This window comes from Tympanuchus pallidicinctus, unplaced genomic scaffold, assembly GCF_026119805.1.
Source record: "Tympanuchus pallidicinctus isolate F22 unplaced genomic scaffold, pur_lepc_1.0 scaffold7, whole genome shotgun sequence".
Classification (NCBI taxonomy): Eukaryota; Metazoa; Chordata; class Aves; order Galliformes; family Phasianidae; genus Tympanuchus; species Tympanuchus pallidicinctus.
Window position 1 is genome coordinate 18,223,071 of NW_026294791.1, and position 22,732 is coordinate 18,245,802.

The 22,732-nt window shown below is 36.3% G+C and overlaps 1 protein-coding gene and 1 long non-coding RNA gene across 2 annotated transcripts in view; one reads left to right on the top strand and one right to left on the bottom strand.

Annotated features, from left to right (window-relative positions):
* Positions 1-6,768, top strand: part of LOC128072609 (uncharacterized) — a 137,978-nt gene extending 131,210 nt beyond the window's left edge. Inside the window, exons 3-4 of the long non-coding RNA XR_008202376.1 lie at positions 5,951-6,068; positions 6,594-6,768. This is a non-coding gene — a long non-coding RNA (uncharacterized LOC128072609). The remainder of the gene's footprint in view (positions 1-5,950; positions 6,069-6,593) is intronic.
* OLFM3 (olfactomedin 3) overlaps positions 1-7,486 on the bottom strand; it is a 52,141-nt gene extending 44,655 nt beyond the window's left edge. The window contains exon 1 of the mRNA XM_052666576.1: positions 7,211-7,486. Coding sequence (XP_052522536.1) covers positions 7,211-7,279 — 69 coding nt within the window. The 5' untranslated portion in view covers positions 7,280-7,486. The remainder of the gene's footprint in view (positions 1-7,210) is intronic.
* Positions 7,487-22,732: the final 15,246 nt, after the last annotated feature.

Below are 22,732 nucleotides of genomic sequence, written 5' to 3' on the forward strand. Positions count from 1 at the left end.
GTTGTTTTTCTCTTTGTCATTCATTTTTACAATGATCTTAATGATAAGCTAATGTGATTATCACTTAATAGTATTGGTTTTTCTTATTTAACTGTAGCCTTTTGTCGTGTCTGACTTTATCTGACTTTTGTAACAAGAACTGGTCTGAATTGGTAGTTGACTTCTCCAGATATGAACTAGCTACTAAATATGCTTCAGAAGGGTCTTGTTTGTTACTCTACTCAGCATGCATCTCTGCATTCCTCATGTAAGTTCTCATTGATACCTGTGAATAATATCTGCAAATATATTGATCTGAAATCTCATTATGAAGCCAAACCTGTTACACGCTCACTTTGAGAACTGAGAGTATGTATATCTACAGCTGTATTTACATTTTTCATACCTTTATCAGTACACAACTGAAAGAATGTTTACTCTGATAAGTAGTGGGGCATCAGGATCTGCTGTTTTAGTACAAGTTCAATTTACATGGAGGTTTAGAGCAACTACTATATACGTACACTTATGATCGCAAGGTTGAAGAATTAGTCAGCTCTTGCTAATGTGCAAGAAAAGAAGAAAAACAAGGGAAGAAATAAAAAGGAGGAAAAAATAGAATTAATTCGCTAAGTAAATGATGGTATATAGAAGTCTTTAAGATAATGTCTTTTGTAAGTTCTCTGCCAAACTCTCATGTCATAGCCCTTGGAAATTTTATGACTATGCAAACAGAATGAATACCATAAGTATACTCTCATGTTTCGGAATTATTAACAGCTTCGGAATAGTCAAATAGAAGACCATATCTCACCTTTTAAAAAAGGTAGCGTTCTGTTGATTTAGTGCATTGAAATGGGCAATGAAAGGTCTGAGTCGTGCAGAGTAGGAATCGGGAACGGGCTGGGTAGTGCTGGCGTGCAGCTGTGAGCAGCTTGAGGCTGCTGGGGAACTTCAGCTTTAAGAACTTACTTTGTGTTGGGTTAACAATAGGTAATTGGAAAACAATGGTCTGCCAATGAGCTGCAAGCTACAACTAATAGGATCTCCTCTATGAAAGAAAAACAATGACATGTCTATTCAATTCAGTGGGAAAAGTCCTGGTTCACTTGGATCCAGACCAAATAAAAATAAAAGCAAATCACTGGTAGCTCACTTTTGAAAAGGAGACAGATTTCACTTCAAAATTACATCTAATCTAAGAAAGATAACGGAGTTCCTTGCAACTGCAGTCTGTATTCTCCACACTGTTTATTACTTGATGCTACCGTAACGTTTTTTACTATTTATTTTCTTGGAAGTCTCAATATCATATATTGAAAATGCATGGAAACTTATTAGAAGGTGGACAGGTTAGAATAGTATATGAACGACTATATGGAAAAATGAATAAGGAAAGTAATTTTAATATTGAGGCTAGGACTGGACCAGTTTAACAAATATGAATAAATGTACTAGTAATGTATTCTAAATGCACTGAAGATTGTATTTCTATGAATCCAATTTAGAAAGTAATATCCAAACTCAAAAAGCATCTACAATTTTAAATATATGTATGCATATGGAAAGTGATTTGAATGCTTAGTTATTACCTTTAAAGTGATATACTGAAACATATTTTAAAATATTTTCATAAAACTTTTTAGAAAAGGAAGAAATAAAAAGTGCGTCAATTAAAAATTCTACAGAACTGTTCTGTAGTACCATGCACCAATGTTATTTATAGTGTTGCGATTGGTGCATCAAGCTGCAGCTCTCTGAACTGAATCTTCCACTTGTTCCTCCCATCCTTCCACCCTTTTCTGAATTGGTGATAAAGATAATTTAGTAATGATATAAGAGGAATTACATCCTTTGGAAAACATATATCTTTCTGCACTGGGAAAAAAAATCCCAGTTGATGAATATCTCAAGTCATTTAATCACTTGTGTTTTTTCAGCAAACTCACCAGAAACACCATTAATGCCAAGACTAAGTATGTGAAGATTGATGCCGTGTACTTGAAGGGTTCTTAAGAGATCTCCTTGTGAACACATGAAGATAATTTTAGGTGGGGGAGGGCGGGTAAAAATGATGAAGGGGACAGATTTGGAGTTATTTTGTTATTTTTTGAAAGACCTTTTAAAAAACAATGGCGGATCAGGTAAACAGAAAATTGTTCTGTTCTGCCGGTGCAACAAGTAGCCATTTATTAGCAGATCATATAGAAAGTAGTACACAATGTCTCCTTATGCTAAACAGGTGCAATATAAGCTCTTTCATCATCCTTTTGGAATTCTTGAAATGCATAAAAACATTTAATTTCTGAATGTTTTTCTATCTGTAGAGTATTCCTGTACTGTAGAGTATTTTCTGTACTATGCACTGCTACTACATAATTATATACATATTTGGATTGGAAGACTAAGAATTCAGGTAGTGAGTTTCTTAGAATCATAGAACCACTTAAGTTGGTAAAGACCTTCAAGATCATGAAGTGCAATGGTCAACCTGACATTCTGAGTGCCATCACTAAACCATATACCTTAACGCACTGTTTGTGCGTCCCCTAAATACCTCCCCAGGGATGGGAACTCCAAATGGTAGGATGATTAATACATGTAGAAACATGTACTGATGTTACACTCACATCTTAGAAAAGCATTTGAAAAACAGATCTGATATGAGATTCTGCAAGGTTCTTTATTTTTGTTTGTACCAATATTCTTAACTGCAAGAAATTCTGGATTTTTCAGCTCATTTCTATGATGAAGAGAAGTTTTCGGCTTGTTCCTGAATGCTGGTCTTCTCCCTCATGAAAGAGTTGTGTATGCAAAACATGGCACACAAAACTTACTTCTCTCAGTCTCATTTTAGGCCAGAAATCCGCTTTGTGAAGGGAAGGACAGATTACTCTTCTTGTGAGATGTAGCCTTTGAGTGAGCTCATCCCAGGCTACTGCTGCAAGGGTTTACTCAGCGATTTTGAATTTTCAGTGAAGATCCATTAAGTGATGTCCTGAAGCATTTGTGTCATATTGGAGTACTGGAAAAAGGGTTTCTGGGTTCCCAACATGAACTAGAGCCTTTCTGAATGCTCCCCATTCATTTATTAATAGGTCTGTTATGGATTTCAAAGATCTGAACTTGGAAATTCTAACTTCTTAATTGGTAGAATCACCACTTCTAGAGCTACAGCTGGGTGCTGTTTTAATATCCACTGAACGGCTTTTCTGTGGACTGTTTACCAGTAACTGAAGTTAGTGGAGAATAAGAATTGGAATCGCATCCAGGAGAGGACCCAGGACATACAGACAGCTCTAGGGTGTTCTTCCCTGGTTTTTGAATTGTGTTGCTTGGAAATGTTAAGGCACGAGTTCACCACATTCTGCAATTCATTATTTAGAGCATTCTTAATCCTGCATGCTTAATAGTTAATATCTATATTAATAATAATATCTTAATATCTATATTAATAGTTAGATAACATTTTCATTTTTACTAACGAATAATGGTGCGGAAAACGGTAAATTAATTCCCAAGAAGTGAATGAGATTTCCACGCATATTTGCGGTATTACAGTGCTATGGCTTACGATTCTCAACCAAAAATGTGTTTTGTATTAGCCTGTGTTTGTATGTAATGTTCTTGTTATACAGTCTCACAGCAGGGATGAATTAGTTTGTACTGCAAAACAGCGGTTAAGCAAGCTCTGTTAGTCTCTGGGAAAAAGAAAGATTGCAGTGGCTAATTGTGTAGTTTGGTTATGTGTGAAAATTGTAGTTTTTTGAAGTCTAGAAACACAGATTCTGAAAATCAAAATACAAAGGTTAAGTATGCCCTCTAAAATATTGAACTTTTAAAACTGCATTCATTCTTTTTAAGAACATGGATAATAGCTGCTTTTTGCAGCTGTCCTTTAACGATACCAGACGTGGTTTCCATCTGGAATTTGACCCACCAGTCTTCTTTTGAAATACCTTTTTGGAGGCAGAATTCAAATAATAGAAACCCATCAGATCAAAGATGTACAGTCATATAAAAGATGAAGGCATAAAGTTCATTAACTGCATTGATGAAATTATATATTTTTCAGATCCGTCATAACGTATGAAATTAAACTTAATGCCATCTGGATTTTGCTACCTGATGAGCTTGCTATTACATGGAGCAGCATTATGTTGCTCTAAAATGCCTGTTTGTTAATACTACTGTGATAATTTGATGGTAGCAATCCATGGCCCACAGAAGGTAACTTAGAAAAGTCCACTTTGCATACTATGAAGGTCATTTAAAAAAACTCCAGGCTTGTAGAAAAGCAGCACAGAGATGCCATCTAGCAGTAACTCCTAGAAATTTCCTAGTAGTTATTCGTCCTTTGAAGATGCTACATTTGTATGTAGGAGAAAGGAAAGATATTGTATTGCAAGTCTTTTACTAAAGTTGTTTTCCTGCTGAATACCTAATCACCCAGCTGGAAATAAAAAATTACTGAAACACATTGTGATGAATAATTACATATTGTTTTTGGTTTTTTTTTCCCCATATAAATACAGAATAAAGTTAGAATCTAATTAACAGACGTGACATTTTAATAAGTGCCTTAAAATTGATATTCTACAATTAGCATTATAAGTGTTTACAGTTTAGCAGTAGTGAGCTTGTTAAAGGAGAATTGCCAGAGCTGGCCGATATTCTTTATCAGAAAAAGAAGTGAAATACAAAACCAAGGGCAATAAATGGTTATTGTTGAAATAAAATTTTAATGTATCAGGAACTGGACAATAAACTCTACTTTTTTGGGGGTTACATAGACTGCTGTAAGATGATGATCCCTAAATACTTTACAATTATAGATAATGTACTAAGTTTAGCAAAAAAGCCCTGTCATAATAAGACTACCTGTGAACAACAGTCTTAAGAGTCAGTGTTAGCCTAATACTAAATAAAAGTTTGGGATTTTTTGGAGGCAAAAATTTTTAAGTAATTGATCACTTAAATTATTACTTGAATAATAATAATAATGCAGGTCATAAATAGGGAATATATTGTATATACTCTTAAATATCAGAGACAATTAATTTTCATAAATTGAATGGTTTGTGAATGTCAAGGGCATGAAAAAGTTGTACATCTGGCCATGGGTGTATTGCATGTGCTTTGGAGAAGTGAACTTCCTTGTTTCCTGTGACTAATTTCGCATGATACATCTGCTTCCAAACCTACAGGACAGAAAGTTGTTATTCCATTTAGCATAAAGTAAGATAAATAACTGAGCATTACTTCGATTTCTAAAGTGATTTCCATTGCAGCTTGTATTTATTTGCTAAAAAACAAAAAATCCTATCACAAAACCAGAAGCGACAATATTAGTCATAAGAGCACAGATGGATAATTTTTCAAAGAAATGTGAAATCCGATGTTCATAGTCAACAAAACTAAATTATCATCTGCCATGTGACACCTTAAATGGTAAATGTGCTGTAGTATCTTAGCCAAGGATGTGAGTAACCATTTCATCTCTCATTTATTTTATTACTGAAAATCCTGTTTAGCTCCAATAAACAGCAGACTTTGACTAAGGGCTCACGTTTTACATATTCTTAAGGACTTTAGATCTTTCTGGCTCATGGCTTCTTTGCAGAGCTAAAAGGGCCTGCAATTAGCATTTTAATATCCCCCAAAAATCTCTCACCTCATGATGAATAAAAGGCCTTTCTAACGCCCTTTGGACAGTAAACCATGCCAAAAAGGACTAGAAAAGTTTGAAAGATAAGTGATCAGATTGGTTGTGGTGGCTCATCCTGATTTTTCAGTGCTGGTCAGTGACAGAAATGCATAAGATGGAGCATGTCTTCCCACTGTTCTTTTGGGACATTGCTCTGACACCTGAACTAAGCAGATTTCTGCCAGCTGAAGCTAGTCTTCTTTATCAGTGTTTTAGTCTTCGGTGGACAGTGACCAAATTGTGTTTTTGTTTTTCTGCTTTCAGGCAGTCTCTTTAATAGATAGATCTGAGTGCAACTGATAGAAAAATGACCGGGGAAGCCTGCGATTATAGTAATGTGCCCATGTGTTCCTGTTGATGTGGATCTCCCGTGTGTTGCCTGGTAAGTCTCTGCAGAACACAACAATAGGTGGTACTGTTGGTAGCTGCAGTTCAAAACCATGTAGGTGTAATTTTTTATCAACTGATGCTATTAATTCTGTATCACCTCCTCCTTTTGTTATATTTCACTGTATTTTATAGATAGAAAAGCAATATAAATAGTGCAGTTGTATATCAGATTGCCACTGAATTGCTTTTTAAGTTCTATTTTATATATATATATATATATTTAACTGGAATACCTTTTTGATATTGTTGCAAATTCTGTCCATCTTTTCATGTAATTAGTTCCTTTGTTTAGAAGGAGACAAAACCATCAGAAATGAAAAGTATTGTTTCGTGTGGTCATCTGGTACCGAAATGGTATCATTAAATGTCATTCACTAGCATGTTACAGATCATGGCAGCACGGCATGGGCTGCTGGGGAATTGCAATGCTCTAAGCACATTTCTTCTCTCGTTCTCTGTTTTTTTTTTTTTTTTTTTTTTTTTTTTTTTTTTTTTTTACGATGCTCGTGTGTATCAGACTGCATGACACAGATGAAGGTGAAGTTCTAAGTTATATAGCACCACAGCCATCTGCGGGCCCAGCGAGTTTTATTCCCCAGTGCTGCGAGCGCCGTGCTGCAGTTCTCTTTTCCAATGATTTCATCTAAACCCACCCTCCTTGTCAGGCTGCACGGCCAAGACGCTCATTGTTAGCGTTATTTCAACACTAGATTCGATCTTTTGGCGACCCGAACGCGTTTGACAACAACGCAACTCGGCGGTGCTCGGGAGCAGAGCTCCACAGCGGGCTCCTGACGTGCCCACGCCCCGCGCTCCCCAGTACGAAGCGATTTCCCCCCGCAGCCCTGCCGAGCTGCTGCCGCTACAGCCGCCGGGCGCCGCTTTGCGGCCGTGCCTCGGCCCGGGCCCGCAGCTGCCCTGCGTCTCAAAACGCGGCCGGCAGCCGGGGCGGGCCCGGCGGTGCGGAGCCGCCGCAGCTTGGGCCGCGCCCCCGATGTCCCCGGAGCTGTCCAGCGCGGGCGGCCAAGGGCGCGCAGCCGCCTTCCCCCCCGAGACTCAGCCGAGCCGCATCGGCTGCCGCCCGCTCCGCCGGGCTGGGTCAGGCGCCGACCGCGGCGCCCGGCCGCCTCCTACCTTGGAAGGATCGAGGCCGGCCAGCAAGGACAGCAGCAGGAGGTTGAGGATGCCGGCGGGCGCCCGCATCCTGATCCCGGGGCTGCCTCTTCGCGCCGCTGCCCTCGGTCATTCACTCCGCTCTCCTTGCGGAGACCGCGCCGGCAGCCGCGCTCTGCTGCCCACCCGCCGGAGTCCGAGTGGAAGCGGCGGCGGCCGCCCGGGGGACGCTCATTCCGTAGACAGCCGCGGCGCGGGAAGGGCGGGCGAGGACGGCGCTGCCGAAGCGGCTCTGCTGCCCCGGCCCGCCCCGCCCAGCTTGGAGCCCCGGGAGGCGGTGGGATGGGCGGGGGTGTGACATCACCGTCGATGGTGGTGGAGATGCGCTAGTGGGCTGAGGGGTTGAGGCGCCGTCCCTGCGTGTCTCAGGGCGGCTCTCCGAGACCTTGTGTGCCAACCCAGCATTATTTCCCTGCGGGGCTTGGCAGCAGCTCTCAGCTCTGTTGAGCGAGAGTGCTGCTGGGCTCCGTGCTCTTGCTAAGTGCAGGCAGGGACGTGCAGCTTCTCCAATGCACCTGGCGTCCCCGGGCTGGGCACTGGTTAAAGCAAGGGCAGGCCATGCTGGGGAGCGCTGGGTGCTGCCACGTGGAAGAGCGACAGTAAGAGGAGCTGGACTCTGTAGGGGGCTCTCGCCCTTTCTGCCTTAGGCTGTTTCTCCTCTACTCCGTGAACCAGTGCTTGCAGTGGGGAAGAGGCCACTCCTCCACCTACCTTGAAGGGACATCTACGTCCCTTTGCTTCTGAGCTGCAGAGGTGAAGCCTATGGAAATCAAGGTCAGAGGAATTGAGGGGCCAAGGAGTCTATTAGATGCTTTCTTGAGGACGTGTGATAAGCAGTCACCCAAGTTTCCTTTATTCTGTTTGGGCACACAAACTTGTGCCACACTTTTGCCACTCTGGGTGTGCACTTCGGAGTTGCTCTTCCATCACTGTAGATAGGGAATATAAGGCAGGGCTGAGAATTGGTTTCCTCAGGGTTGTATGGTCTGCGTAGCTGAGTATGGCTAGAATGTCAGTCACACTTTTAACAGCATCTGCCTGTTGGTGTTGCAAAAACATGGTAAAAGTTAAATTAATTTACCTCCTGGGAATCAAGTTTCTGATCTATGGTCAGAGTAATTTTAGATTTTACATGTTACCATTTCTCAAAAATGCTGGGATATGTATGAAAGCAACTACTCTTCAGTTCTGCCTACATGCTGCCTCTTAGTGGCTGCTATAGGACTTTTCCTATGGTTGTTACTGCTGTTGATTAATTTTAAATATCTGTTTAATGAGGTAACATCTGATTATTTTTTTTTATTATTTATTTTTTTTTTTAAGTTCTGGTTTGTCTAGAGAATTAAAGCCTAGCTGATCACCAGGAAAATGACTCTCTTTGCTTTTTTTATACTAATTCTGGACCAAGAAACATGTCTACTCTCTGTCCTCACAGCTCTATCCTAAAGCTGTGATTCTAAATGGTATCATGAACCTAACAGCATTCATTGTTTTATTTAAAAGAGCACTGGGTTCTGGATATAAAGCAGGATTTTCTAGCTTTTATTAAAGTGTATACCATGTTTCTAGTTTTCAATGGTAGCAGCCTTTCTCTCCACCCAAACTAACCAGAGTGTCGTTTAAATACACAGCAAAAATAGGAACTGTAAGAGCTCATCCTTTTTAGGAGGTTGGCACATTTCTATTACTTGGAGCTCCCTGGCAAGATAAAGTTCTCATTCCGTATTTTTTAATCACAGTGTGATTGGATTATCATTCTTCTCCCTGTAAGAATTTGAAGGCTACTTTTTCATCGTCCCACAAAGGGAGAGGAAGAAACAGCTGCTAACTGGGTATGGAGTTACTGCGCAGAGAATAGAAATAATAAGTAGGTAGAGGGTTATTGGCTGCATCTCTATTGCTTTGGTTTGATTTGATTTTATGCTTGGTTTGATTTGGTATTTTCAATTGTGGTTGTAGGAAGTGAAATGAAGAGAAACTCAGTTTATATTAGGAATAGGTGAAAGAGGAATGAAGGGAATCTGATTGAGGGAAAATCGTAAGGTGGATATGTAATTCTTTTTTTTTTAGTGTTGATTAGATTAGGTTAAGTTCTCTGGTGTCTAGCTTTTCCTTGTGTATTTAAAGCAGCAGTGCTAAAAAATGTTTTAGAAAAATGTTTTATTGACTGCTCTAGAGGTGATTCCATTTTGGGGGGGGGGGAACTTGTCTGTGAAGAATAACACGCTTTATATGAGTGTACTGAAAATAGTTTGTACTTTTGAAGAATTGTAATGCTAGTGCTATTTCCAAGGAGATTATTGGCAAAGCTGGTATGGAGGTACACTGTAGATGCAAGTACCTGTTAATCAGCATAATTTTTTTACAGGGTTCTGTGAAATACATAGAGTTGTACAAGACAGAAGCATAGAAATAGTGCATAAAGTGGGCAGGTTTAATGGAGAACCAGTGAGTTGTGTGCTTTTTAAGAAATCATCATTTCCCTCTTAAAAAGTGGTCTGTATTTACAATTTACTTTTGTTGAAATTTGATTTCAATTTTAATTTCCATAGGTACTCTCCTAGTAAGTTATCCCTGGGTATTTAGAATTCATACAAAGATTTCATTCTGTGGAAATGTAAGTTGTATTAATACTAATATGAATATTTTAAAATATTAACGTTAAGTGATTCAGTTTGCTTTGTTTTTCTTTCAGTTATCACTTTTTTTTTTTTTTATTGAGGTCTTTGTTTATGCATTAGAAAACAAATTAGTAGAATAAATCCCCTTTCTGTCCTTTAATAAGTAAACATCATCTTTCCTTTAGAGCACCATATGGCTCTGGTCTTTTCAGATTTTAAATCAGTTACATTTAAATATAAATTACTGCATAAATAGAAATAAAAACATATAATTAAAGATCACAACAGAGTGAAATGTTAGAATGGCATTCTTTGTGAATGCAACAAAATATGTGAAAAATTCAGAGATACTTATGAGCCAGAAGTGCTTACCCTAGAACATTATGGAATTCTGCTTATTACTTTCTAATATTTTTTTTCTCTCCAATGTGAACAAGTGCCATAGAACATATCTCAACAGAGTAAATTTAAAGTATATTTTTGGGTACATGTGAATTTTGCCCCTATAAATGTCATAATACTTGAAGTTAATCATAGGGATTATCACAGCCTTACAAAAGGCCATAAGGATGGCAAATGTATGACTCTTTATGGAGTTTCTATTGTTAAAATTGTATGATCACAAAGAACGAGTGAAACCTGGGGAACTACATTTGAAATATGTTTTACTTAAGAATTGTAGTGTAGATAGTAAAATATAGTCAGTGGGTTAACAGAAATATGAGCTGGCTTATAAGCTTTGAAAATGAAGAGAGTACAAATGCTTAATATGAATAGAAATGATATTTTTATAGTATAAAATATTCATCATTTATAATTGCATTAATGCCATATTTTAAAAGTGAATATTACATTTTAAAATACATATTTTGCAGCTTGTGAAGTTACAGTTGAAGTCAGACTAAGTAGTAGATGAACATAAAATTAATTCCACAGTTAAACCTTAGTAATCTAGAATGTTTTAATATTAAATATTTCTCTTTAAGTTAAATGGTGGATGATCAGAAAATTAATTCCATGGCTGCATCTTAGGAATGTCTGTAAAGTTTTAGCGTTAAATACTTCTCATAATTCAGAACATAAATAACTTTGAAAATAGATACTGTCAAAGTAGCAATGGCAGAGCTGTATGATGTGTAATCACTGTTCAGTACTACTTTCAATTCTATAAACCCTTATATGCAAGGAAAGCTAATTTCAGACTCATTGCATGTATACAGATAGACATTTACTGACCTAAGTATATTTTTTACCAACTTTATGAAGAATTTATTACCAGCAGTAGAAAACAACATAGCATTATGTATTGTGCAGTATTTGTGACTGTCCCATATAGCTGAGAAAGATGCTTATAAGGTATCTCCTCTCCTTTTTTTTTTTTTCTTTTTTTTTTTTCCCCTCAGGAGATGAGGAGATAGAGCTGGTCTTTGTAAAAGTGTGAAAGCAGCATCAAGATTTCTCAAAATTCACTTTGTGCATCAAAATTTCTCAAAATTCACTTTGTGCTGGCCCATGACCGCTATTTTATAGGAACTTCAGTTTATGCTTTTTTTTTTTTTTTTTTTTTTTTTTTAAATTGGAGGTGAGCTTTTAAAATCAGGGTAATGCTGAGGCTTGACTGTGAATTTCCTGGCTCTCAGCATGAGCATTCACGTGAATCTCATGGTCTTTTTGAATACACCTGAGCTCCAGTTGTTAAGTAGTGAACTAAAAATATAAGCTTTAATGAATGCTCTGGGATAGTGTCAGTTTTCATTTTAAAGCTGTGGGTCAAAGAAACGTTAGGTGCTACCAATTATCTTATAAAAGCAAAAGACTGCCTTTGTTTAACTTGTGAAATAAGCTACGAATGAGGGGTTTGGTATCGTATTTCTTGGAAGACTCCATGCATTTTTTCTTTTGGAGTAGTTAAAATTTCTTGCTGTTATATTCAGCAGATGGCAGCATATGTGTTAGCTGGTTGGTATCTGCTCATATCTTTAAGGTGCCATGTCATATTGACCAGCAGAGTAATTACTTTGTTAATGCTTTCTAGGTCATTCATACTGGAAACTTAGTCTTTCAAAGTAAAAATATCATCTTTACTCTGAAGGGGCACTCACTGCAGTTAGGAATTAGTGGGGAATTATGTCACTTTATTCCCAGAATACAACTGTATTGGAAGAAGGAAAATGTTTAAAACCAGAGTGAAATTCTGGATCCCAGCATTTAAAACACTACATTGCATGTTCTCAAAGCACTACCATGATCAGGGCCTGAAGAATAGGTCCTGCAAAGTCATGCAAAATACTATGCCATAACCAAACAGATGTTTCTGTGTTACTTTTTAATAGTGATGTCCTTTGAATTAAGTCATTTTTTAGGTAATGCTGGATCCAATGTAGTGTAGCTGCTATACTATCAACCTCTGAATAAGATCAATGAAAGTGTATGATAACTGCTTAAGACAATTTGCCACGACAGGCAGTTTGTCTTCTCTCTCCTCCTCCTCTTTAAATAATTTTCTGTGTCAAAAAAGAAAAAAAGATATTTGTTTACACCTTGATTTGTATGATTTGCACTTCTGCACTTGTATGGAGTCAACCTTGTCTTCTACTAAGTTCTTATTGCTTTGTAAAGACAACTGGATTTCTTCAGAAGATTGATGAGCTTGATGATTGTGGTGCTCAAATAAAAATGCAAACCTAGTATTGTAAAGGTCTCTAAAAATGAAGGAGGAAGTGTGTAGGTGTAAAATCTGTATCCTAAACATTACGTATCTGTAAAGTGCTAATGTATCTTTTCCAGCTAAGTTGATATATTGGACAACAAAGAAAGGTAGCAGAAGAATTAACTTCTAATGAGCTTGATTTTATTTACATTATTTTTTGAATTTCACATTTGCTTTTTTAGTTTACTATGCTCTGTAAACTTTTTTTCTGTAGTATGGAAATTGAAGATTGATATTGATAGTGAAAAGATGAACTCAGAATGACTCTTTATTTCTTTTGAGTCAGGCTTGCTTCTTGCAATATTTGTGGAAGAGTATGTGGACAATGCTGATGAATTTCTGGTCAGCAAGATATAAATCGATTTTATAAGCTCAATGTTGTGTAAAGAATAATAAAAAAAAATACAAGATTGCGAGGGACCTCAAAAGATGATGAAGTCCAACCTTTCATGGGAAAAGGGAGCTTAGAAGAATTATCTAGCAACTCGCCAATTGCATTCTGAAAGCAGTGTGTGTGTGCATATACAACTTCAGTGCTCTCTTTGTAATTCACGCAGTTTCTATCCCAGTATTTTCAATCAGTATTAAAATGCATCTTTGAAATGGGAGACATAGAGAGTTTTCTTGTAATATATGAATTTTTGATCTGCCACTGACCTCGTAGTTGTGTGAAGAAAAAATGATTGAGAGAGTTATGAAAATCTCTTTATAACTTACTGCACTACTGCTATCATTGCATAATAAATATTTATATTTACAAGAGAAAAAGCTGAGACTGCTGGAATTTCTATTTCATAGCCAATTGACATTTTTGGCATTTACTTCAGAACGTATCAAACTTTATAAAAAACAGACAAAACTACATTTCAGAAACAGGTACAATTTTATACTATTACTGATATCTTTGAAAATTTCTGAAGGTATTTTTTTAAGTAGCTCACGGGAACTTTGTATCATTAAGAACTTGTCTTTAATTCCTTAATTTTAAAGTGAAGATTGTCATGCTAATAATGCTTCTCAGATTAAGTTCTGTGTGAAAAGATCAGAAATAGCTGAAATGACTCTTCTCTGTAATATTTTGAAAGAAGCTGTTATATTATACTGTGCTTTAAATACTAACTTTGGAAGGAATATTAGATATGAAAACTTAACTTGACGTTAATTTGACTGTGAAAGTACAATTAATGCTGTGCATTATACTTTTTAGGTTTTTTATATTTTTGAGAAAAATGTATATTGAGCTTCAGTGATTTGGCGACTATTGATAGAAAATTGACAAAGCTCACTCTTTTTCTTGACATCTGGATTGATTTAAAAAAAAAAACAACGTTAAAAATACTTCCTGTCTTCAGAGACTTAATGAAAACTTCCAATGAATTAATTAAGGCATCAGCAGAAAATTAAGTTATGAAGCAACATGTTGACTAGACTAGTATGTGTGCTTTGTTCCTTTAGATTCTATAGAAATGTTGCTATATTCTGAAATATAATTTTGCAAAGAATTACCTCCACCTAAATGAAATTGGCAGGCATTCCACAAATTTTTGTTTAAAAACCATGAACTAGAGGCTCTTGATTTTCTTATTCAGTCTTCAAAAAAGGGGAATTTTTTTTTTTTTGCCTAAATAGATTTAGAAAATAAATCACTTGTAATAACTGACACTAAAAAATAAAAACTCCTTAAAACCATCCTCATTCAGTCAAATCTTTAAAGAAATAGTGCTAAAAGTTTTTTAACAGTCTTGCTTTTTTCCCAAAGTGTTAAATTATAACTTTTAAAACATGTGCTCAGGATTCTAATGTGGCTTGAATCTTCAGTTCTACGAGAGTTGATTAATACAAGAAGATCAAAGCAGTATCAAAGGCACTCACCTAAGAGTAAAATCAAATATAGCAGTGGGTGCTTTTTCAAGATGCTTTACATGAGATAACAAAGATTTACAAAAATGGCACAGCTATTGAGACTAGGAAAGGAAGGTATTAAAAGTACTTAAGTAAAATTTTGCTATTAGTATTTTAGTGGACTTCAGAATATAGGCTTGGGCTGGTTGAACACTTCCTGTGAAAATTATTAGTCTGTATTGCAAATATATAGGTCTTACATGCATAGAAGATCAAATTAAACAGTTTTCATGGTTTTGGCATGCAGTTTTCAATCTTTGTCAGGAAAAAATACTGCTTTTTTTTTTTTAATTAAGAATTATTATTAATTTTTTTAAATTATTATTAATTATTATTAATTAAGAATTCAGAATATTACTTGGAAGGAAATCTTTCCTGTTAGTCCTGACCTACTCCATTATAGACTTTTTTAAACTTTGGAATGGTAATGTAGAAGGCATTTACACTGTAGATATTTATTATTATATGTGTTTATGTATGTGTCTGTATATATATATATATATGTATACAGTTAGACTGTATCACTCATGTAGATGGGAAAATTCTGACTTTACTCAAATCTTACTCTTTATTTGTGGTAATTGCATACCACTCAGTATTTAGTTGTTTAAAAAGAGCTAGTTTTGTCTTCTGGGTTCTTTTCTAGGCTCAGGCTTAGTTCTAAAGCTAGTACATTGGGAACAATAAGGCTGAATCAACCTGCTTTCAAGAACTTAGGGATAATTTATAGTAGAGGAAAAACAGTGGGGTGCACAGATCACAGACCTCATTTTGCTCCTTCTGTTCATTTCAGAAAGATAATTGCTGGAAAAATGTTGTCTCCAATCAGTCTTGTGCTGTCTGTACTGTGTTTATTCACAATTTATGTGTGTGCAAGGTCAGATACAATCTAGTTAGTGTAGTGACCTCTACACTTCATTTATTTATGTATGTTTTTATTGGTGTGGTACTCCTTCAAATCACAGCAAGTTAATAAGAGATTAAATTGAAATCTCCTTACTTGTATTTGCTCGGCTCTCTAAGTGCAGCATCTCATCTTGTGCAGACCAGGAGTAATTTTTATGCCAGATTAAATACTCTAAATATAGACAGCATACGAAAACTAAGCTAACAAGAACTTATGATCGCAAACAAAATGGAAAGTTAAGCACAAAAGGTATCCATTAGATTAAATATTTAGCCTTAGGACCTTTGCATTAGCAGACATGGTAAGAATTCATACACTTATTCTTCTGTAGATGCTTAGTGGCCCTAGGGGTGCCAAATTTTAGCTCATGAGTTGTTTGCAATTATGAAGCAGCTCAGATTGAGAGGTGATTGAGAGGTGCCCAGTTCTTGGCACTGCTGAGCCACATTTAGAGTAGTATGCTCAGTTTTGGGCCTCTTGCTAGAAGACATCAAAGCCCTGGAATGTGTCCGGCACCAAAGCTGGTGAGGGATCTGGAGCACAAGCCTTTTGAAGAGCAGCTGAGAAATCTGGGGTTGTTTAGTCTGGAGGAGCTCAGGGGAGACTTACTGCCCTCTACGACTCCCTGAGAGGAGGTTGTGGTGAAGTGGTGGTTGGCCTCTTCTCCTGGGTAACTAGTGATAGGATAAGAGGGATTGGCCTCAAGTTCTACCAGGGCAGGTTCAGATTGGATATTAGGAAGAATTTTTTCTCTCAAAGAGTGTTTAGACTTCGGAACTGTTTGCCCAGGGAAGTGGTGAAATCAGTCTTCCTAAAGGTGTTTACAGAAAGAGTAGATGTAGTACTTAGGGACATGGTTTAGTGGGCAATATTGCTGGTAGGTGGGTGATTGGACTAGATAATCTCGGAAGTCTTTTCCAATTTTTATGATTCTATGGTCTGTTGCCTTTTCCAGTTGTGTTGTATATGAATCACTGCAGGGCTGTGCTAGTGTGGGATCTGCTAAATATTATGAATTCCTATTTAGAAAAAACTGGTCAGGAGAAGTTTTGTATGTAAAAAAAAACAAAACAACCCACATCTCAGTCTAGCAGCTAAGAAAAAGTGACAACAATAGTAAAAATGCTGTGAACATATTTCACTGAAAGCATTTAGGTGTATAAATCCAGGGGGATGCTTTTTATGAAGAAATCCAGTCAAGAATTAAAGCTGATAAACACTAAAAGACTAAAAGTGTAAAAATGTTTCCTGTATGAAAACAGCAAAGTGTTTGCCAATGAAGAAAATTTAATACTTTTGATCAATAATTTAACTACTGCTGGGTCTTTTTTGTTTGTTTGTTCAGATTTGTAAAATTTCACTGAAATTCTTTGAAATGAACTTGTCTCACTCTGGGTTCAGACACAGCTCAAAACTAAAATCTCCTTGTTCAGATGTACGTAAAAATGCCTATCTGTTACCCTTGCCAGTTTGATATTAACCCTCTAGAAGCACAAGCAGACTAGAAATCATGCCCAGTGTCCCTTGTTATACATTCAATATGATGGTGGGAACAAAGATAAAGTGAGGAAAGAAATCAACTCCATTATTATGTGAAAGCAATAACCTAAAAACAAGTCTGTTTTTTATTTATTAACTGCTTGTCTTAACAGCTCCATAACCACAAAGGAAATATCTTTCATTTAAGGCACTATAGAGAGAGTACTATCTGAACAGGGCTTATTGCTTACTATCCTTCATAAAAAAATGTGGCTTTTAATGAAATATGCATAAAAGTCATTTCTGATTTGTGACCTACATAATCATACCTGTCCTGAGAGGCTTGGTTCAAAAATTGTTCTATTCCAAATAATTAAATTCCTCTTTGGTATTATTTCTCATTAATTCAATATTCTTCTAAAAAATAAAACTCCCACAATGGTTTTTAGCATTCAGCCTTTCAGATTTATGAACTATTTTTATGCTAATACTGTTCTGTAAGACAAAACTCCTTGATCAATTGCCAGGTAACTGTTTCATTCTTTTCCCAGCACCCTGCTAATTCAGCACACTAACTTATTTTTAATTGAGGAACTTCATTATGCAGAAAATTCCTTTTACTTATTCCCATGAACATTAACAGTATTTTATAGAAACAATTATTTAAACATAATCATTTCACCTCCCTTCATCTCCTTTTGTTTTTTTTTGGTGCATGAAAATAAAATGTTCCAAAACAAAGAAGGGGCAAACTAGAAAAATTAAAGAAGCTTACAGTCATAAAAATTATTCCCCAAAGTTCAATACTTTTAATTAGAAATAAGAAAGCTCAATGATAATTACTTGAGAAGCTTGAAAGTGATTTCAATATACTTTTAGGAAAAAAAGTAGTACAGATTTCTGCTTGTCTGCAGGGAAATATTACATCTGAACCAAATTGCAGTTGCGCATACAATGAGAATGTAATAATAGCAACTAAAAAGAAGTGATTCAGGTAGTAATTTTTTCAGGTTGAAATATAAGAGAGACTGCAACAAATTTCTTGCTGTTTCAATAGTGACTGAAGAGTGCATTATAATTTGTCAGGTTGGAATGCGGCTAAAACTATATGGACATAAGAAATTTTTGCGAGGAAAGAGAACTTTCAAATTCTGGTCTATTTAAAACTTAGGTTCTGATACACTTATTTCGCAAGTACTGAAATGAGTTTGACCCTTGTTTACATGTTTAAGCAGTCAGTCTAAGAAGGAATGCAATGACCTCTCAAAATTTACTATTCATTACTGTCAAATTTGGCAGTAATTTGTTCCATTGTAGCTAGAAAAAAAAGCAGCTTTTACACTGTCTATATTAATGAATCCTGGATCACTTTCCACTTGTGTTCATTATTTGTCATATTTACATTTCTTTATATGAGAAAAAAAATCATAGATGGTTAACATAATTATTCCTCTCGCATAATCAGATGAGAAGCAGATGTTTGGTGCTCAGTACTGTTAGCTGTATGCTGAGAGATGGTGAACAGCTGCAGGCAAAAGGCTTTTTTTTTTTTTTTTTTTTTTAATTTGCTCAAATGTAAGTGTAATATAGTCATCCAAGCCTATAAATTATTATCCTGGAAAGGTAGTTCTAAAGTTCTTCTTTTTTTTTAACTCTCAGACATGGTGCATGCCAGTACTTAATAGTAGTACAGATGTCTTGAATTTGTATAATAAGCTTAAATTCCCTACACTTAATATCAAACACTTACATGGTAACGAACATTTTTTTCTTTTTTTCCCCGAAATCAAGCTGCTTCTTAGCACTGCAAACAGAAACATTTCAGAGTTGGAAAGAAATTGTGGTATTCTTTGGTTGACATTTTCCTTGATGTAGGTTGCCGCAATTTAAATATTATACCTGTTGCACAGCTCCAGATGAAAGCCTGTCTTCCTAGCAAAAAAGCTATACCTATAAAAGTAGATATTTAGTGCATACCAATTGAATCCATATTTTTCCTAAAGCTCAGGATTTTCCTCTTATATAGCATATTATGACTTTCTGTGCTGTTTTCAATTTCATATCCCTCCCCAGTCCAAATACAGTTTTGATCTAGAATGTTTGCCATTGATTGCTAATCATCTTTCATGAATGATTTTAAGATGATATGTGTGTACATATGTATATGTATATGTAAGTATATATATATGTATGTTTGTTTTATATATATATGTATATATACAAGATATTTACCATATCTTGTGTTTTATTTTTGAAAGACTAACACATCGGTAGGGATGAAGACTTCTGATTTTCCTCGGTATTTTATTCTGTGTCAGATAGAATGCATTGGAAGAAACAGAGTGCATCTCATAGAATAATAGAATTCTCAGATTTGGAAGGCCATCCAGTCCAACTGCCCTGCAATGCACAGGGACATGCCACAGCTAGATCAGGTGACCCTGGGACTTATCCAGCCTCACGCTGAAAGTTTCCAGGGATGGGGCATCAACCACAACACTAGGTAACCTCTTCCAGTGTCTCACAACCCTCACTGTAAAATATGTTTTCCTTCTATCTGACCTGAATCTACCCTCTTTGAGCTTGAGATCTATGCTCTTTGAGCTTTTCCCTTGATAGCTACTGGTCATCTCACTTGGGGAAACGTTTTGAGGTGCAAATTTTCTCAAATTCCTTCTTTCTCCCATTATCATTTACAGTTATTGAGTGATTTTTTGATAATTGAAAAGAAGAAGAAAAATAAGAAGTGTGATACAAAAACCCCACAACATTAGAAGAGTTGGATAAAATTATGTGTCACTGTTTTTAATGTACTCATTTCTTTGTAATTGATAGAAGTGTAGAACTAGATGGAAGTATTTTTGATAGGACTATCAGGTCCAATGCCCACAAATGTAGACTCAGACTGTAGGCACTCCTTTAAAAGAACCCATAGAATACTTATGCTGTGAATCAGCTGCCTGCAATGACACCAGTATGGTAGTAAAGATCAAAGATTGTAACTGAGCTACAAGAAGAGAATGTGAGGTCCAGGTGAACCTTGTGATTTTATGAAAATAGAGTAAATTCTTTTAAAAGCTGCCAGATGTGTTCATGCCCCACTGTATGAAGATGATGAGAGAAAGTTACTGTTCTGATGTGGAAAAGAAAATCCTTTATCTTGTGTTGCGTGTGCAGTCAAGAGCTATGTAGCAAAGTCAGTCTCTTTTTTTCTTTACCTTTGCCTATCGTTTATATCTCTTGTTTATGTCCTGATATTGCTGAACAAACAATGGCCGTGGTAAGTTTAAAGGAATACCTGCTAATGATGAGATAATTTTCTTTAAAGTTCATTTGGAAGAAATAGTCTTCGGTCTAATGAAAGGAAAAACTTTTTTGAGTTTTTTAATCTTCCAAAATCTAGGACGACTGAAACTTTGTTGTTCCTAGCAACCTTGCAAGAACGTGAAGTGTGGCCCACAAATGCTTTTGTAACTGTGAAAAGGAATAACTTTATTACAGGTCTCAAGTCTAGACTAAAACAAAGAACAAACTTTGAGATATTGTTACATTTTGTAAAGTGTTGTATTCTTCATATGGAAATATTAATTTTATTATGCAGTGATTTAAGAAGAGTTGTTTTATTCTTTCTGGGGCTTTTAAAGAATGTTTTCTAAGTAACAGATCTGTCCTTATAGAGAATGTTTTTTCTCCTTTCTGCCTTTCCAACAGTATTCTTGCGCATTGTTTCAAAACTGATTGTGGGATTCCAAGCAATGTGTCCACAGTGTAGCTGTGAACTGAGAACATGGATACTAAAACTTTCTCTTTCTTCAGTCAAGGAAGAAAACAATAGCCATAAAAGTCTATGTGTAAGATAAAAGTATTAGGCAATTAAACCCCCCCCAAAAATATGTGTTTTTGGTCCCTATAATATGGCTGAAAAGGCAGAGCAAATTTTTATTTATTTTTTTTTTTTAAAGGTTTCTGGAAATTGGAAGCTAAGTTAACTAGAAGTCGATTGGCTACAGTTCATATTAAAGTAGTACCAAGGCCTTGAATTACTTTGATTGAGATAATCTTTTGACCATCACTATTAAATTGATCTGAGGGTCTAATGGGATTAATGATTGCTTGTAGAAGAGCCCAAAGGTGACTACTGACCTTTTGGTTCTTTTAGCAAATAGACAGTTCCTTTTTGCATTCAGTTAATAGTATAGGTTGATGGTTCACACAATTAACATTTCAGATAGAGTTTAGCAATGATTTAGCTAATTACTGTATAGAAAAATATGCTGTGTCTGTGGTAAGTGTTCCACAAATAGCATTTCATAACTGATACCTGCTTTATTAGCTGGATCAGTCACTACAGCATACAGACCAAAACAATCAGTACTCCTGAATTATTTTATGTATTTGTCTTTGAAACAGCAGCTGTGATGCATATAGCTAGTTTTGTTCTGAACTTTAGCACTTGACTCAGGTATAATATGAACAACTGTGTGGCAGTTACAAGCAGAGGACAAGAAGACTTGCTAACTAAGTAGTTTACCTATGAAATATCTCTGAATTACGTTCATTTAGAGAAGAACTTTGTTTCCATCTGCCTTGTTTACTTAAAGCATGATCTCAGGTGTTTTCTCTTGTACATCCTGTGTGCCTGAATTCAGAATTTTTAATTTCAGGAATTGCTCATGTAAGAACTGCAGGTAGCTCACTTCTTGAGCATATGATGATTTTTCTACACAGATATGTTCAATTAGTTGGAAGAAATGAGAAACGTTAGATTCTCCATTGGTTCTGGAAATTGCAGCAAAAGAGGAGGTTAGTTATTTTCAATTAGGACTTTGTATCAGCTTAGGAGTTACCATTGGTGTGTGATGCAATTTGTAAATGCTCTGTTAGGTCTCATGGGTTACTCAGGAATCTTCGCCACCTTTCCTTTTGTTTAAGATTCATCTGTTTAACATTTTGGTGAATTTGCAATTAAGGGGCACTAATTTTATTTAGTTTGGCATCTCCCTCCCCACAGAGACTGAAATGTTTGAGATTGGAAATAGCAAACATTCCAGTAAGCATATATATGCAAAATTCTGGCATGGAATGTTTTGCTTGTACAGTAATTATACAGCCTGAGGAGAGGACAGAAAGCATGTAGAATAATGCATATGAACCTAACAGCACAGAATACAGCTTCACTTCACTTCTGTCTCTGAACATCAGGTCTATTTAGCTGCTTTTGCTAGAGAGAAATTGTTGAGGAGACTCATGGCAGAGGTCGGAGCCTAGTCCACATTCTGCCACATGCTAAGCTTGAGGGTCCCCACAGTTGTTGCCACACTGTGTTAAACTGGGTGACTGAAAACTGGAGGGAAGAGAGTTATTGAAGTGTTTTAGCAAGAGAAGAAGGCGTTGGATCTGTAATGAATTGCATGCTACTTAGAACATGTTTATTCACATTTATGCGTGTTATCTACTATTCTAGGGTGACAGTGGAAAAATAGTGACAAGCCAGTCTAGTGCTCTTTGTATAGAGCATAGCCCTTAAACAAAGCCATAGATAGATACTACTTTTTTTTGCTATATGTCTGTTTGTTATCGGGTGGAATATGTTGAATTCCAGGTGATAAGAACTTATTTCTAAGCAAATTGGTTTCTAAGCCCAAAGTAACTGTGGTTTCAGCATCTCAACTTTTAGACACACCAAAAAAAGAAAAAAATAATATTTAAGAATTAGTGTTGCTAGCTATAGAAGAAAAGTAATCAAAATGAAATATTAGAAGCAGAGTAGAGGTGTAGATGGATGGAAGATTTCTAAGCTTTCCTTTGACAAAGCTTGCTTTCTTGGACTTTAACAATTTCACCTTGGAAGACCCGAGCTCTGA